The sequence below is a fragment of the Camelina sativa genome, chromosome 19, assembly GCF_030686135.1.
Source record: "Camelina sativa cultivar CO46 ecotype springtype chromosome 19, ASM3068613v1".
Classification (NCBI taxonomy): Eukaryota; Viridiplantae; Streptophyta; class Magnoliopsida; order Brassicales; family Brassicaceae; genus Camelina; species Camelina sativa.
Window position 1 is genome coordinate 23,093,136 of NC_141898.1, and position 17,239 is coordinate 23,110,374.

Sequence of the window (17,239 nt, forward strand, 5' to 3'; positions counted from 1 at the left end):
AAACCCAGTGAACCCAAACCTAAAACCGTAAGGGCTCTGATACCAAACTGAAACTCCCCGACCGCCACCTCTCAGTGGGCCCCATGTCCAATCCCAGACCATGGGTCCACTTTTCTTAATGGGCCTCACGGCCTCTCGCTAGGCCCGTGAGCTCATCCATATCCGACGACCGGTTTGCTAAGTCCGGGAGGCTTTAAAGACTTGTTACCATCCCTACAAATCACCACATGATCTTTCCCTGTGTTTTGTCCTCACTCGCACAGTTCCGACAATCACTTTCCGGAAGGTCACCCATTCTGAGACTACTCCTACTCAAGCACGCTTAACTATGGATTTCTCTCAGGACCCTTGACCGAAAAGATAAGTGTACTTTGGTGACATAAGTGGCCAAATCAATTCTTTTAAACCTCTCCGCAAGTCTCTGAAACCGGGGTGTCACAGCTTCCTCGGTGCCATATTATTTTATGCTCCTTAAGTTTTACCGAGGATGCTTATATTTGGAACCATAAGTCTATCATAGTTCTTGCGATCTTTAGACTTATACTAGCAGTTGATCTTAATCCATATTACTGTAAATATGGTTGTTACTGTAAATTTGATTTAAACCATATTAGTATATTTTAATTTTTGATATGGCTGAAATATTGTATTTGTATAGTTTAGTCACCCGTTAGTCCATATTCTTGACGGATGATATCCAAGCAATCAAATAATGACCCCACTATACAATTTATTTTAGAAGATGAGAGTATTTTAATTTATTTGATGTATGCTATTGTATATAATATTTGTTTCTCATATATGCATAATCTTTTTTTCTTGTCAAAAAAAAATTATTGTAAAACTATTTCAAAATAGTAATTATATTATTGTAATTGTGAACAAATAAAATTATTAATTTATTAACCCGAAAAGTTTAGTATGACCAATCCACTGATGTGGAACATTGAACACCGATCTTTTCATAGACTACATAATATATGTTCATTTAAAAAAAAATCAAACCACAACATATACAGAAAAATGCATAATTATTAATCATATATATTATATGATAATTAAGAATAAATTGTAACTAAAATCAAAGAAATATGATAGGAGAGTCATAATTCTTAATCAAAATCTTCCCCAGTATAGTAACTAAAAAAAACAATATAGTATAGTATTAAATCTTTGTTTTTTGAGTTTCATTAGTTCATATTTTTCAAAATTAATTAGTATATTTTTCCATATTTAATGTAAAGGAGAAAGTGAATTATTATTTTTTGGAAATTAATATATATTTTAAAGTTTTAATAAATTTAATATATATATATATATATTTACCCTTAACAAGAAATTTTAAAATAGTCTTATGACCAATGAAATTTGATATAAATACTTACAAAAAGTGTAAAAACCTATTAATATATAGTCCTCTTTAATAGTATAGATAGATCCATAACATAAATAAAAGGTTGACCAGTTATTCAATATAGATGAATTTATTATTATATAAATGATAATATCTTATGCTGTGAATACATATCCAAATATGTTAAAAATTATTTAGTCAACCACAATATCCCACAATATCTAGAAATCAAAAGTTGACAAATTTTTCAATTTAATTATTTTAAAAAAGATACTAGGAAATGTATTTTATGAAGGGATAATATCTCTATATATATAACTTGTAAGTGTTTCGATTTATTTCATTCACAAAACAAATAATTATAAAAAAAAATGGCTTTCTCATACAAATCTATATGTTTTATATTCTTGTGTTTGGTTGTTCTCTCGATCCCAAGTATGCAACAAAAGAAATCTACATTTTTAATTTAAACTTATATGATATGCTTATTTATATATGATATATACTATGTTTTTAATTTGTTTTATTAAATATTACAGAAGTTGCGGATGCTGATGTTACACCGAATATCGATTATTGGATAGGTTCTTGCAAGACAACTCAAGAGTGCATCAAAAAATGCATTAAGGTAAACTTGCATCACGGAAGATGTTATCAAGTGTCACCCGATTCCCCTGAAAAAACATGCGCTTGCTCTTAAGTCTTAAATAATAATGTTATTAAGATATTGAATTGTGGACATGTTGTCTTTGAGGATATAATAATAATAATAATAATAATAATAATGATAATAATAATAATAATAATATATGATTTTGGAGTAAGTTTATTTTATTTGATGCAAATAATAGCTTAATTTAATCTGTGAATGTTTGCAACCAGTTAGTTAAGTTTGTAGAAGTATTAAGCTCTAGAAGGAGCATCAAGAATTACTCAAATGTTGCACTACCTTCTATTTAACCTCTCTAAATATATATTTTTAATTTTGAAGCTGTAAAATCAACCCCAAGCTGATAGTTAATTTGACATGTATATTTTGCATGCATATTATCAAATAAACAAAGCGAGTGATAATGGAAATACACAAATCATATGAAGAGTATACATGCATGTGTTACTGAATTTTTATTTTTTTTATATAAATATTATATACTGTTTGAAATTATAATGAAACATGTAGTCACACATCTGTTTTACAATAGTTTTAGTGTAAATTTGATTTAGTCCATATATTATTAGAGTTTGATTTTGGATATTGCTGAATTATTGTATTTCTATAGGTTTAAGCACCCATTAGTTCATATTCTTGTTATATTATACCTAAGAAATCAAGTAATGACCCCACTATACCATTTATTTTAAAAGATCATAGTATTTTAATTTATTTGATGTGTGCTTTAGTCCTATAACTAGGTACTAACCCGCGGTTGAACTTTTTTTTGATGAAAATTTTGTAATAATTTATTTTGTTATTATGTTATTTATAATAGTTTACGATTAAAAATTCGGTTTGCTTATATTATAATTTTGTATTTTAAAAATGTTTATCGAAAACCTGTCAATAAAACATTTGCATGTAATGAATAAAATTGTTTAAACCTTTGTCAATTAAAATCAATCTTGTGAAGTGGCAGTGGCAGGAGGTAAGTCCATTTGTAGAAGGCACCATCACACCAGAGATCGAGTTCCGCTTCGTAGGAATTTGGTTAATGGACCGGCCAGTTGTGGCCTAAAAAAAAAAAAAAAAAGTAATCCTTGGTATAGATGTGAAGTAAGTAAAAAAATATAACTAACATGTAAAAAGATCAACTAAATATAGCTAGTGAAGGTTCTGAAAAACCTTTTTAAAACAACATTCATTATTTTTTTCTGTGACTCTTTCTTGTCAGTAGTAATAAGCACCTTCAAACCTGTTTTTGATTTCACCTTAAAACATGATCAGTCATCTGAATTATTTGTAACCTAGTTCCATTCATCAACCTTCCATTTGGATCTATATTTTTCAACAACATTACCGGACAACCTATCTTAAGTCTAAGACTATAGTTTGATAATCCTGATACCTTGATAGTATTCAAGAAATCTGGACTATACAATGGATTTTTTTTAGCTCTTTTGTCGGAAAGGTCAATTGAATCAGAACTTAGGTAAACTCTCTCCTCACCTATAAACAAACTAGCAAACAAAACGAAACAAAAAAAATAGAAAATAGAATAAATTAATTGTAGTAAAATCATGACATGTAACATATAGGTCTTGATAGTTACCTTTTAGTGTTGCAAGCATGTGCTCGTTGATTGAATTCACATCATCATTTGTCGTCCCTCGATTGGAACTCAATCTTATTTTTTATCGTGTTTCCAGCATTAACGACTTGCAGTTCTCCACAATGAACTACTTGACCCACGACATCTAAGGAATATTGGCAGTATATACATAAATGAAGTGAATAACAAAACAAAAAATGACTGAATTATAACAAAAGTATATTTGAAGGTTATACTCACCAACTAAGACATTTGTGTTAAGAGTTCCAGCCAGAATTGCATCGAATTTTGAAATCTTATATATAGATCATTAGACACAAGATCAGATGGGGTCATGGAACCGTAGAACAATAATTAAAAAATATCTTTTAAATTACTTTTTTCCCTATTATTGATTAAATAAAATTTGTAGTTGTAGATTTTATTGAATAAAATTTTTAAAATCTTAGTTGTTAATATTTTTCTTAAGTACAAATTAATTTTGATTCTAATAGATTTGTTTTACTTTTCTACAAAATTTATTTTATTTGATGTGTCCCTGATTTTCGTATATAATTAATTATATTTAATTAATTAATCATAATTATGTTTTTCTAATGGCAATTGAATGTAATTGTTTACACATTTAAGGTTAGTTACATATTTGTACTTCTCAATTAATATAGTAGGATGTTTGTCTGTCATATTCGCATCATTTTTTTTTCTTATAAGAAATATTTTGTAATTATTGTAAAGCAGTAATTATATTATTTTAATTGTGAGCAAATAAAACTTAACTTATCAACTCCAAAAAATTTAGATTTCCGAGATATACCGAATCCTATCACCATTTGAATTATTAGCTTGTATCATAGCAATGTCGAACCTATTCTTATTGTTGAGGAGTAGAGACACTGCAAAAATCACATTGTTATCTAATATGGAGAAATCTGGCCATGGTACAAAAGATAAGTAAAGAAATGATGATGGTCAGGGCCCGTCCGAAGTTATATGATGACTAAAGCAAAACAGAAAAATCTTGTCCTCTACATAAATCTAATTATAGCTCCCAAGCAGATGCATAAATCTGATTTCCCTTAACGAAAAAAAAAAAAGAAATCTAAGATCAAAATCTTGTGGATTTCTTGTTTTTATTAAGTCCATGTAGTTTTTAAATTGTTTTTCTGGATCTTTGTTTTTGGTTTTTAGATTTTTTTTTTTTTTTGCCTACAGATTTAAAAACTAATAAATCAAATATCAAAAAAAAAAAATACTAATTTAAATCTATACATGTTTGTGAGTTAATTGGACTTATTGACAATTCAAAGCATGCTTGACTTTTATTGACACAAAAAATTACTAATTTTCTACATAAACCAAAACTTATTCACACTCTTTAGTGTTGATTTCCACAATCTCAGTGGTGGAGTATAAATACTGTACATTTTTGTACATTTGAAAATTATGTCTAAAATGGTTGATTTCCATGCCACCCACCTATAATGGTACCTTTTTAAAAAAAACTAAAACATAGACAAACTGTTTTTGAATCAAGAAAAAAATTATAGAGAGAAACTTAATTCCGATTTGATAATGAAAATATGACAATCGATCTTAATGTTTCCGACTATTTCTATATAAAAAAATATTTGTTGTATAGGACAACAAACCTAGTATAATTTCATTTAGACGTCTTATCTGTTTATCAAAAAAAAATGTAAATATACATTTTTCAATGAAAATTACAAAAAAAAATTGTTTTAGAGTAAAAATTATACAATCATGTTTCTTATAAAAAAAAAATATACTCACATTTTACTCATAATTGCAAGAATCATATTGTCACGGGATGAACAATACAACATGAACATTAATGTTCGATTAATGTTCATTCAAATCTTTGGTTCTTGTATATATTAAACTAAGATGTACATTCATTTGAGTATCAAATAACATAATCACACTTTTTTTTTGTCTTTTTAAATATTATGATATCAAAATTGACATTGATATTTTCATGATTTTATGTAGTTTCTTTTTGTCTTAAGTATATCACCCATGATGAAATTTCTTTTTCCTATTTAGCAATACTTGATTGTTAGTTTCGGAAATGACCATCAATTTAAACTTTTAAATAGTTGAAAAAAATGTTGAACATTGGAGTCAATCTTATATAATATAAGAATGTTACAATCAAGCTATCTTATTTTGGTCATATATCGAGTCATTGTTCTCTAGCACTACAATTATAAAAAATAAAAGATAAATGTACCTAAATGTATCAACCATAACAAATCATTCTCTTGTAAACAATTTTCCCTCTAATTGGGTGTTTGAGCTGATCTTGTATTTTGCTGACAAAAAAAAAAAAAAAAAAACAAATCATTCTCTTTACACTATCGTATTTGGTTTAAAGTGACGGCCAGAAATTGTATAAGCTTACAAAGAGTTTGATATGATTCTTGATTATATTCATTTTTAGATGTAAAAACTATATGAAGTGGCTAAGATCTCCTCAAAAAATTACAAAATTGCAGATCTTTTTGAGTGCGTATAATTGGTGGGATGCTTAAACCACAAAAAGATTGAAAGAATTTTTGACTTTTTACTGATCTTTTCAAAAAAAACATGCATGTTTTTCCAAGTTTAAAACTTGAACAAAAAATTAAAAAAAATGTCCTTTCTTTTTTTTTGTCAACTGATATTCCTCATAAGATATAAAAACTTGTTTTGTGCATAGACTAGAAAATACTATAAACTATAATACAATTTTTATTGTATCGAGATAATTTAATAGTTAAAAATCCAAATAAGCATTCAAATTTCTCCAAAAATAGCATCAACACTTTACTATTGTGCTTATGATTAACAATGGTTATATAAAATTTGTATATAATACATAATCTAAATTTTATTATATACACCAAACCAACTAAATTATACAAAACTATAAATCATTAAATAATTACAAAAAGAAAACTAAAGTAATAACACACATATCGTGTGGTAACCTTTTAATATATTATGTAATGTAGATAAAGTTCCTCACATTAACAACAATACCAAACACTAATTTCATACACCATGCAATGCAATTATGCAAAGTCCTCAAATGGGAAAATAATGTGACCCATCAGTGAAACAAAGAAAGATGCGTAACCTTGAGCTTAATATTTAACATTTATTTGTAAAAGTTTCATCATAATCATAAACCCAACGGTCTCTCTTCATCTCTCTTCATCTCTCTTCATCTCTCTCTTTCTCTTTCGCAAAGAACGCTTTGGATACTCTGCTTTTGCCGGCGAAAACGAAACCATGGGTGGTTGTTGCGTCTCAACGCCTCTCGAGAACGATCAACCTCCGCAGCAGCAGCAGCCGCAAACTCAGCACGTCGAACGCAAGAACGACGAAGTAAAGAACGACGAAGGATTCGTCAACTGGCCATTCACAGAGTTCTTCCTCTCCGATCTCACGACGGCGACCAAGAACTTCAGTTCCGACGAGATCATATCAGAGAACGCTGAAGAATCTCCTAATGTCGTCTACAGGGGTCACTTATCAGAGAATCTTGGCTTCGTCGCTATCAAGAGATTCAAGAATACGCCTTGGCCTGATCACGAGGACCTTGAGGTAAGTTAGTACACATCAAAAACGTTTAACGATTCTCACCATTGATCTCTTTTGATGGGTTTGATTCTGTTTCAGGTAGAGGCACAAGAAGCTGGGGAGCTAAAGCACAAGAGACTCGTCAAGTTGTTGGGATATTGTTTCGATGAAGATGAAAGGCTTCTTGTTTCAGAGTTCATGCCTAATGATACTCTTGCTAAGCGTTTGTTCCATCGTATGATTCCTTCTCTCTTCATCTTCTTCTTTTGTGAATCTGAGGTTAAAGACAATGCATTGTTGGTTTATGTGACATGATTTGTTATAGAATCGATTGAAACAGAACTAGCTAGCATCTTCTCTGTTTTGAATCTGTGTCACATTAAACATTGGTGAATCTGAGGTTTGTGTGTCAAGAACTCATGATTTTGCATGTAGAATTGATTGAAACAGAACTTATTAGCATTCTCGGTTTTAATTCTGAAGTCATAGAGAGGCCGCATTGGTGGTTTAAGTAGCATGGTTGTGCTTTAGATTCTTAACGAAAGAAACTTTTATATGACTAGCATGTATAAATGTATCTGCTTTTGTGGAATGTTTTACAACAGAACTTGTTACTATTCTCTGTTTTTGAAGTTTTTATTGGTTGTGATTCACAGAGAAAAACATGGAATGGTCAATGAGGTTGCGAGTGGCATATCATATAGCTGAAGCATTAGATTACTGTATCACTTCAGGTTTCGCAATGTATGATAACCTAACTGCTTACTCGGTTCTGTTTGATAAGGTATAATAAAAAGAATCAACTTTTTCATGCCTATGCCTTCTTCTATGTGATGTAAGGATACTAAACTGTTTTTCTTGCTTGATGGATGTGTTAAAGGATGATGATGCATGTCTTTCCTGTTTCGGTTTAGTGAGGGAGGTCACTGATTATGATCCAAGACCAACAGGTAATTCAAATCTGAACTTCTCTCTTTAGATTATTCATATATATAATCAGAGTGTGATGTTATATTCTTATTGTAGGAAGTGTGAACACTGAGAGTGTGACATACAGATTGGTACCATCCTTGTGAATCTGCTAACCGGAATGCAAACTTCTCCAAGACATGTAAGTGATTCTGTTCAAGTCCTGTCTTGCTTTCTCACTTGACTTTGTGATTGTAATCATTAGATTCTCTGCCATTGCCAATTTCTTGCAACACAAGTCACAATTGTTCTGAGTTGTTGTTTCTCTCCTGTTTCTAGGTTCCTGAGATGATAACTGGAAAAGATATTACGGACTTGATGGATCCAAATCTGAAGGGAGATTTCTCTAAAGAAGAAGCTACGGAAATCTTAAATCTCGCCTCTGAATGTTTGCAGTGGAAGAATAGAAAGAGTCTCATCACTAAAGAGGTTGTTGCAACACTTGAAGCCTTGCAAGCTAAAAATGAAGTAAGGATGCTTACTAGCTCTATGACAGTAATTGTATTCTTCATGATTGGTTTTTTGTATTCATGTTATATAAAAGCTGATCATTTTGCTTGCAGGTTCCATCTGCTGGAATGGTTGAACTGGCAAAGCAGCAAGATGTAGCATCATCCAGTCAACAACAAGAAGCTGAACCTTTGCAAGAAGTAAGAAGGAAAACTTATTATTGTTGAATTCTTAATTTTCCTTATTCATCATGTTATAAAAAACTGATCATTTTGCTTGCAGGTTCCATCTTCTGAGACAATAAAGCAGCAGGAGGAAGCATCATCTTCGAGTCAACAGCAACAAACTTGAACACTGAATCTTCTGATATCATAAAAACTTTGGAACTCTTCTCGAATTTGCAGCTTTGATGGTTTTTAGATTGATGGTGTTTTGTGTATTTTCTAACAACTTCAAACATATTTATTTTGTTTTGCATGCACTAAATCATGCATCGACATTTTTTTTGTCACACGATGGACAAAATACAACATGATGAACATTTTGTATACAAAAAGTCAAAATATAAAATTCCGAAAACAAGAATTTCAATTGAAAAAAACATGAATTTATAATAAATCTTATATAATAAGACAAGGTTTTTTCTAACTTTGCATATAGATGCGACATTTGGCGTTCTATTTTTGCGACACGTGTACTTTACATTAAATTGAAGTTTGATTCTTTAAATTTAAATTAATTTATAGAAAAGTGTTCATTTTTTTTATCTTCCTCTACCAAATCTTTAATTATTTTGGGTTTGTATTATTTAGTATTATATCATAGCAATACTCTATATAGTTTACTTTTGTTAAAGAAAAAATAATCTATTTTACAAGAATATATTTATTCTGTTTTGTTTTCACTAATTTTTTTATCACAAACGTAACTAGATATATTAACTATTTTTATCGATTTCACATGTCAATATGTATATATATATATATATAACTATAATAAAGTAGATTTCTGAATTTGTTATCATTCTATTTTTTTAACATGTGTCATTTTTTTGCAATTTTAATGAAATAAAAAGCACATTATTTCTAATCTAAAACTAAATTGTTTACACACATTTTTTTAATTTGAGACATTTTATTTGTTCAGTTTCTTTAGGTTATATTTACTTTGCTCAATCAATTACCTTTAAGACATTATAGGTGGACGTTTTCTTTTGTTCAAATTGTTCATGTTGCAATAATGCATATGACAGAATTAATTACAATTAATATGCCTTTAAAGCTTTATCTCACTTTTGTGACGTTCGTTGGATCTCTTTTGATGGGTTCGATTCTGTTTCTTTGATCTCCTTCAGGTAGACACAGAAACAGCTGCGGAGCGAAAGCACAAGAGACTCGTCAAGTTGTTGGGATATTGCTACGATGAAGATGTAGGAGTAGGGTTTCTTGTTTCGGAGTTCATGCCTAATGATACGCTGGCTAACCGTTTGTTCCATCGTATGATTCCTTCTCTCTTCTTCATCTTCTTCTTTTGTGTCATTCACATTAAACATTGGTCAATCTGAGGTTAAAGAAACTGCCTTGTTGACATGGTTGTGCATGTAGAATCGATTGAAACAGAGCTTATTAGCATTCTCTGTTTTGAGTCTGAAGACATAGAGAGGCTGTATTGTTGACTTAGATTGTGCTTTAGATTCTTAAAGATGGAAACTTTTTATCAGGACTAGAATAGTGAATAGATCATGTACTTGTAGGGAACGGTTTTACACAACTTGTTAGTATTCTCTGTTTCTGAAGTTTGTATCGGTTGTGTGATTGACAGAGAAAAACATGGATTGGTCAATGAGAATGCGAGTGGCGTACAATATAGCTGAAGCATTGGATTACTGCAGAATTGCACGTGCTTTCTCGTACGATAATCTGAGTGCTAACTCAGTTCTGTTTGATAAGGTATGTAAAACAACATTTTAACATCTCCATGCCTTCTCTCGTGTGATCCATAACCGATGCTAAACTGTTTCTTGTTGCTTAAATGGATGTGTTGAAGGATGGTGAGGCCTGTCTCTCCAGTTTCGGTTTAGTTACGGCGATCATCCGTTATAATCGAAGAGAAGGAGGTAATCTTTTCGCGCCTTGTATCTTCGGACTATGCATATATATATATATATATATATATATATCATCAGAATGTGATGTTTATATATTCTCATTGTAGGAGATGTCAACACTGGGAATGTGACATACAGATTTGGTACTATCCTTGTGAATCTGCTTACTGGAATGCAAATTGCTCCAAGCCATGTAAGTGATTCTGTTCACTTGACTTTGTGATTCTAATCATTAGATTCTCTGTCATTGTTAATTTCTTGCAAAGCAAGCCACTTATTACTGAGTTAGTACTATTCTCATGTGTTATAGGCTCCTGAGATGATCAATGGAAAGGATGTTACTGAGCTGATTGATCCAAATCTGAAGGGAAAGTATTCTAAAGAAGAAGCTACCGTAGTCTTAAAACTCGCCTCTGAATGTTTGCAATGCAATGATTATAAGGAGAGGTTCGTCACAAAAGAGGTTGCTCCAACACTTGAAGCCTTACACGCTAAGAAATAAATAAGGATGATGCTTACTGTAACTATTAATTGTATTCCTTCGTGATTTTTCGCATTCATGTTATATATAAAGCTGATTTTTTTGATTACAGGTTCCACCCTCTGAAATGCAGCAGGACGAAGCTTCATCTTCGAGTCAACAGCAACAACTTGCTCCCTGAGTCTGCTGATAGCTTCAACAAAGCAACTCTTCTCGAAGCAACATGTTAGGGAAGAAGAATCTAGATTTTCAGAACTTTTCTAGGATAATAAGTGAACTGTGTTCTTTGAAATACTTTGTTGTTTGGTTTTAGATTGAGGCGTCTTGTGTATTATCTTCTGAGCTAAGATTCAAAAACGATGTTGAACCTTTTTTTTATTTGCTGATTTCATCTCAGTGTGATGGCATTTGTTAAGGAACACCACAACCATGAACCATCCATTATTATTCATATATAACAATATTCAATTTTTACATAGAGAAATAGAGATTCAACAAATATGATGAAAAATATGGGTAGCTAAATTCTTGAAATATATTTACATTTACTAAATAAAGCTTTTTTGCATTTCACAAAGGAATTAATTTATACAGAATACAATACCCAATCCTATAAGTTCATCATACAATTCATCACACATATAGAGAGAGAGGGAGAGAGTTATTATAAGAGAAGAAACCAAAACCAAATATATAAGTTATGTTATTATATATCAAAGTCCTAACCTAAGATCTAAAGAATGTGTCAGGAGGAGATGTCGCCGCAGGAACATTAAGATCGATTGCCCTGACTTGGTGCTCTTCCTGATCCTTCTCCCAATGACATCTCATGTGGCCACCTAACGCTTGACCACTCGAGAACACTCTTAAACAGATGTGACATCGATGGTTCATTCCAGAGACCAACTTAACACTCTTGCCTTTGTCTTGACCAACGATATCCTGAGGAGGAGAAGGATCTTCGGTTGAGTTTGAAGCGGCGAAACATCCTTTCACATCTTTATGCGTTGCTCTATGTCCGCCCAACGCTTGATGTGACCCAAACACTTTCTTACAACCTCCGCACTCGAACCGTCCCTCAACTCCACTTGAACTGCTCAAGACAACAGGACGTTTAGCCAACAATAGTAAGCAAGAGGCTATGTTATGATCTTCCTCCTCGGATTTATTTAAAACAAAATTCAAATTGGAGGATGATGACGCGGCGGTTGCGTTAGTCCCACGTTTGTGGTCCGGAGGAGGGATGATGCCACGCCACTGACGTTCAGGGTGACATCTCATGTGTCCAAAGAGTGCCTTCAATGACCCGAATTGTTTACCACATTCAGTGCATGGCCGTGCGATTTGTGGAGGAGCGTCAGAGTCCAGCGGTTTCTTGACCGGATTAGGCCTTGAAGAAGGAGAAGAAGAAGAACCGGGTTCGTTGTTGGTGAGTTTAGTACGTTTTCTTCTTGGTTTTTGATTGTAACTCGGAAGAGGTACATCGGAGGAAGCAAATGGGATGTCGAAATTGGGATCGGAGTTTGAAGAGTTCGACATTCTTATGGCTTTAGAGAGAACATCTAAAAACAAAACAGAGGAAAAAAGAAGAAAAAAAGTGGAAGAGTGGGAGTTATGATTGGTTTATAGTAGAGGAGAGGACGAGGTTAGTTTTCATTTGTGGAAGAGTCGCTTTACGGTTTTTTTCTAGCAGTTACTTCTCGAATTGTTTTCTTTTGTTGACATGTCCCTATTTTTCCGGAATTACATTTTCTTTATGTTATTCGAATCAACAATATTTTTCTCTGAATTTGCCGAAACAATCATACGAACTTGGGAATCAGGGTAAACTAGGTTTTCAACTTTGAACCGGATCCAACTTGGTTTCATTTCAGGATATCGATATATCGCTCTATCACAAAATCATCAACGTTACCACTACTACATTTATAAGATGAAATGGAGATACGTTAATGTAAAATGTACCCATTCCATATTCCGAAACCAACTTCTACAGATGTACGTTGTAACAACTTCAAATAGAATCTGAAAGATAAACAGACTGATCCAAAGTATGTAAAAAAAAAAAAGGTTTTTTGCAATGGGTAAAGGAGGCAGGAAGATGATAACCACTGAAAACAAATACCATATCTTCGATGCGCGGCTTTTCTATCCACAAGTTCACGCTCCTATCATAAATGTAATTATAAGAATTCCCACATAGATCTCATTTCTGAAACGCACTCAAGTTGTTTATCCTATAACCGAGAGACCTCTGTTCACAAACCTGTGCTACTGGCCAATACCTCCCAAGAGTCGTTCTACAGCAGCATTAACGTTACCATTGGTTGCTAGCAAAGCCCTTATGTTCTCTGCTCTGTCGTAGAATCCCATTTCCTGCAGCTGTTGCAACTGAGTGGCAAAACGCTCCTCAGGAGGCACTGGAATCAAACAGACATGTATCAGTGGAACCATCTCAATAAATACATAAGAAATCAAAGTACAGTCCCAGCGAATCTAACCGTTGGGTTGGTTCGTGCCACTCAGGCCGCCAGCACCAAGACTGCCAAACATATTCATCAAAAAATCCATCCCCCCATTATTGGCCGTCCCTATAATATTCCATAGTAGTGAATGTGAATTAGTGATTTACTCAATACGAGATGTATGAATATAGGATAACAGTATGATAAATAGAACAACAATCAACTGCACTAATATACTAAGTGAAATAACTAAAGCCTTGGTGCAGATAATATCTCAAAGAGTACCTGTCGCAGCACCAGTTTGCCCCGGATCCCTACAAAGAAGACGATTGGAAACATGAATAGAGGTTGATGGAAATCAAGATAGAAAGTTCAACACACTGATTTCATGTTATAAGACAGTCCTTGATAGAGTTTACTAATGATCCACCCAGTAAAATACACAAGAGTTGCGTTACTAATGATTCAATCCATTGATTACTTTAAGATAGTTCACCACCGCTACAATATTATCTGTTTAGCTAGTCACACTATTTTCTAAACACAGATCAACCCAAAATCTAATTATGATATAGAAAGGACATTAAGTACTCGACTATGTTTCAAGTAAAGAATACAGAAAGGGGTATCCACACTTACTGGCCAGCCGTAGTCCTATTCTGGGAGAAAAGTGATTGCTGTAGAGTCATCATTTGCTAAAGAAGACCAAAAAACAATCCAAAACATTAGGTTAGTATTATTACTTAAGAGATACAAAATTATTTCTTTGGAGAGACCACATGCTCAAAATTCACATGCATGAAGACAACATGGGCCAACTGACCTGCATCATCTCAGGAGAGCTAAACTGGCGAAGGAATTCAGGGTTCTGCATCATTTCCCTCAACTGAGGATTCATATCTAGCATGCTTCGGAGTTGGGGGTTGAGACTCATAAGCTGGAATCAACGGAATACATTAACAATACATTCACTCAATACCAAAAGTGTCTTAAATTCAGATTATTTTAGGCGCTACCTGATTCATGTATTGTGGATTGGAAAGTAGGCTTTGCATCATCTGCGACATAGCTGGGTTTTGCAGTATTTGGTTCAATTGAGAAGCATCTGGAGTCGCACCAAGAGGTGAATCTGCTCCAAGCATACCGAGTCCGCCGAGGCCACCAAGTCCACCAAGGCCACCAAGACCACCAAGGCCACCAAGTCCAGGGCTTCTCGTGTCCCCACCAGAAATTGTCCTTCCAGTGGCGGTTGTCTGGCCTGTCAAGTAGCCCCACAATATGTTCTTAAATGTTTAGTGCATTACGAGTAAAACTTCAACAAACTACTCTTAACAACAAACTGTGAGAACACTACATGAAATCACCAATTTTTATCATCATAAACAATATTATTCCTGAGCCAGTGTAGTAAACATAAGCTAGTAAACTACTATTTCTTATGAAGAAGCCACTATTGGCTGTTATAAAACAATATAGCATCCTTGAACGTCTATATACCATATAAAATTAAGAGGATGAGAATGCAGTTTCATACCAGCCGCAGCACCCCAAGGATTAGGAAGTGGATTGGCATTTGGAATACTATTTCCTGTACCGGTTTCAGCATTCGGTGTTGAAGAATTATTAGTAGCATCAGTTCCTTGCGTAGTGGCCCCCTGGTTTCCAAGAAGAGCAGCAAATGGATTAGAGCCCGTATTGCTACCAGCATTACCCGACATAGCAGTAGCATTCATTAACGGTTCCTGGACGTTTTCATACATACGCCTAAGCATATTAAACCCCTCAGGCATAGACTCGATATTACTCATCGCCCTATCGGTATTCCGCATCATTTCACGCATAAGCTCAGGGTTTCTCGCAGCCTCTAAAGTTTGGCGAAGGATGCTTGGGTCATTGAGCACATGACCAAGCTCAGGATTGCGATCTACAAGCTCACGCATTTGAGGATTATTCATAATCATACTCCTCATAAATTCCGGATTATTCATTATATTCTGCATGGCTGGTGTATTCATCATATCTCTAACCATGTTAGGGTTTTGAGCTAGTTGTTGCTGTGCCTGCTCAAGATCCGGAAGACCAGATCCAAATAATCCAGCCATAGCATTTCCACCACCCAAAGGATTAAATCCAAGCCCAGGGAACAAAGATTCTCCTAGATTCGTTCCTCCTAGATTTGAGCTATCATTTGAACCAACCGCTTGAGGAGCAGTGGTTTGGTTTGCAGCTGGAGCAGCAGGAGTTGGTGAAGAAGGCACAAAGCCTCGAACCATATGAACAGTGTGATCAGCCTGCAAACCTATATACAGAGTACGGAAATATTAAGGCTCATGATGCAAAACATTAAAACCTGGAAACTATCCAACACAATCACATCAAAGTTTATGACCACCAATGTAATATATAACAGCCATTAAATAGACATGCCAAGAGGATAAATAAACACAATTCACATTAGAAACCCTTCAAAATTGTATGGATCATAAAAACTTTCACCATTGACTACATCTCTGTATCCTTCCCATATCACAATTCATACGGAAAGAGAAACATAAAACAATCCATGCTTCAGCAATGAGTATCACCCCCCCCCCCCCCCCCCCCCCACCCCACACACAAAAAAAAAAAACCTAGTATAAATCCAATTTTAATCTTTCCAACCAAGCAACCCTATGAGATTTCTAGCAATTAAATCCACAGAACAATAGAAAAATCCCAAAACGATAGCAATCAGAGAAGAAGATGATGAGTTGTTACCATAGCTGAGGAGCGTCTGATCGTCCTTGAGGATGCGACCTTTATAAATCAATCGCTGCTGATTAGCTGGCACATCGCTGTTCTGCGCAATCAACTCTTTGAAAGACTCCACCGTGGAATCGAGGCTCGTCGTAACACTAAATTTCGTGCCGTTCGAGCACCTGACGTTGACGGCAACAGCTCCTCCTTCAGCAGTCAGCGGCTGACTCGAATCTGCGTCTCCACCCATTCTAATTTCAGATCCTAGTTCAACCAAACAAATCGCAGAGTTCGCGAAATCGATCGAGAGACTCAATATCTCTATATAACCCTGAAAAAAAAAATTCAATGAAGACGAAGGAGACTCGAAGAAGCTCTTAAGTCGGTTTTTTTTGTAGGTTTCTTGAGGAAAGGGATATATAAAAAAACTTTTGGTCGAATAACAAAATGAGACTGCCTGCAGCAGAGAATTAAAGAGAGAAGACAAGCACTTATTTTGTTGGCCAATTAAATGAGAATCGTAAAAAAAAAGACTTGCGCTTGAGAGAACGTATCGACTCGAACCGGGTATAATTGGGTCGAACCGAGCCGGTTTGCATCGGCTAAATTGAAATTAACTAGAATTGGGTATGCAGCATCACTTTTTGGGCAATTTGGTTTAAACTTTGAACCGGATTTGACTTTTTAATTTCCTAGAAGAAACCAAACATTTCATTGTGTTTGGTTTCTCTTTGATGTCTCTCCATAATCTATTCTCTTACCAAAATGGCACCACAATAAAAAAAAAAATCAGAGCAGCAAGTGGACACCACGCACTTTTTATAG

At 33.8% G+C, this 17,239-nt stretch overlaps 2 protein-coding genes, 1 long non-coding RNA gene and 2 pseudogenes across 5 annotated transcripts; 3 read left to right on the plus strand and 2 right to left on the minus strand.

Annotated features, from left to right (window-relative positions):
- The first annotated feature begins 1,644 nt into the window (after positions 1 to 1,644).
- Positions 1,645 to 2,178, plus strand: LOC147920879 (uncharacterized). The gene is made up of 2 exons (XR_015590464.1): positions 1,645 to 1,789; positions 1,894 to 2,178. It is a non-coding gene; the product is annotated as an uncharacterized LOC147920879 (long non-coding RNA).
- A 4,649-nt stretch (positions 2,179 to 6,827) lies between these two features.
- LOC104768135 (putative inactive receptor-like kinase BSK12) lies at positions 6,828 to 9,181 on the plus strand (annotated as a pseudogene). The gene is made up of 8 exons (XR_015590443.1): positions 6,828 to 7,230; positions 7,306 to 7,441; positions 7,863 to 7,990; positions 8,087 to 8,156; positions 8,233 to 8,317; positions 8,455 to 8,643; positions 8,739 to 8,825; positions 8,908 to 9,181. The product of XR_015590443.1 is annotated as a putative inactive receptor-like kinase BSK12 (transcript).
- Positions 9,182 to 9,930: 749 nt separating this feature from the next.
- LOC104768136 (putative inactive receptor-like kinase BSK12) lies at positions 9,931 to 11,689 on the plus strand. Its single transcript, XM_019240990.2, has 6 exons — positions 9,931 to 10,121; positions 10,447 to 10,574; positions 10,672 to 10,741; positions 10,840 to 10,925; positions 11,043 to 11,195; positions 11,326 to 11,689. Exons 1-6 carry the CDS (start codon positions 10,085 to 10,087, stop codon positions 11,392 to 11,394), a joined length of 543 nt encoding a protein of 180 aa, XP_019096535.2. The 5' UTR covers positions 9,931 to 10,084; the 3' UTR covers positions 11,395 to 11,689.
- A 68-nt stretch (positions 11,690 to 11,757) lies between these two features.
- On the minus strand, positions 11,758 to 12,833 carry LOC104767021 (zinc finger protein ZAT2 pseudogene; annotated as a pseudogene).
- A 329-nt stretch (positions 12,834 to 13,162) lies between these two features.
- LOC104767024 (ubiquitin domain-containing protein DSK2a) lies at positions 13,163 to 16,931 on the minus strand. 2 transcript variants are annotated; one of them, XM_010491039.3, is made up of 9 exons: positions 16,436 to 16,929; positions 15,213 to 15,977; positions 14,695 to 14,936; positions 14,502 to 14,615; positions 14,318 to 14,373; positions 13,964 to 13,992; positions 13,715 to 13,804; positions 13,480 to 13,633; positions 13,163 to 13,381 (listed from the first exon to the last, which is right to left on the minus strand). In XM_010491039.3, the coding sequence occupies exons 1-8, from the start codon at positions 16,662 to 16,664 to the stop codon at positions 13,485 to 13,487; spliced, it is 1,674 nt and encodes a 557-aa protein (XP_010489341.1). In that variant the 5' UTR covers positions 16,665 to 16,929; the 3' UTR covers positions 13,163 to 13,381; positions 13,480 to 13,484. The 2 variants fall into 2 exon arrangements, with proteins under 2 accessions (XP_010489341.1, XP_010489340.1); XM_010491038.3 differs by having other exon boundaries at positions 13,163 to 13,633; positions 16,436 to 16,931.
- Between the last annotated feature and the right edge of the window lie 308 nt (positions 16,932 to 17,239).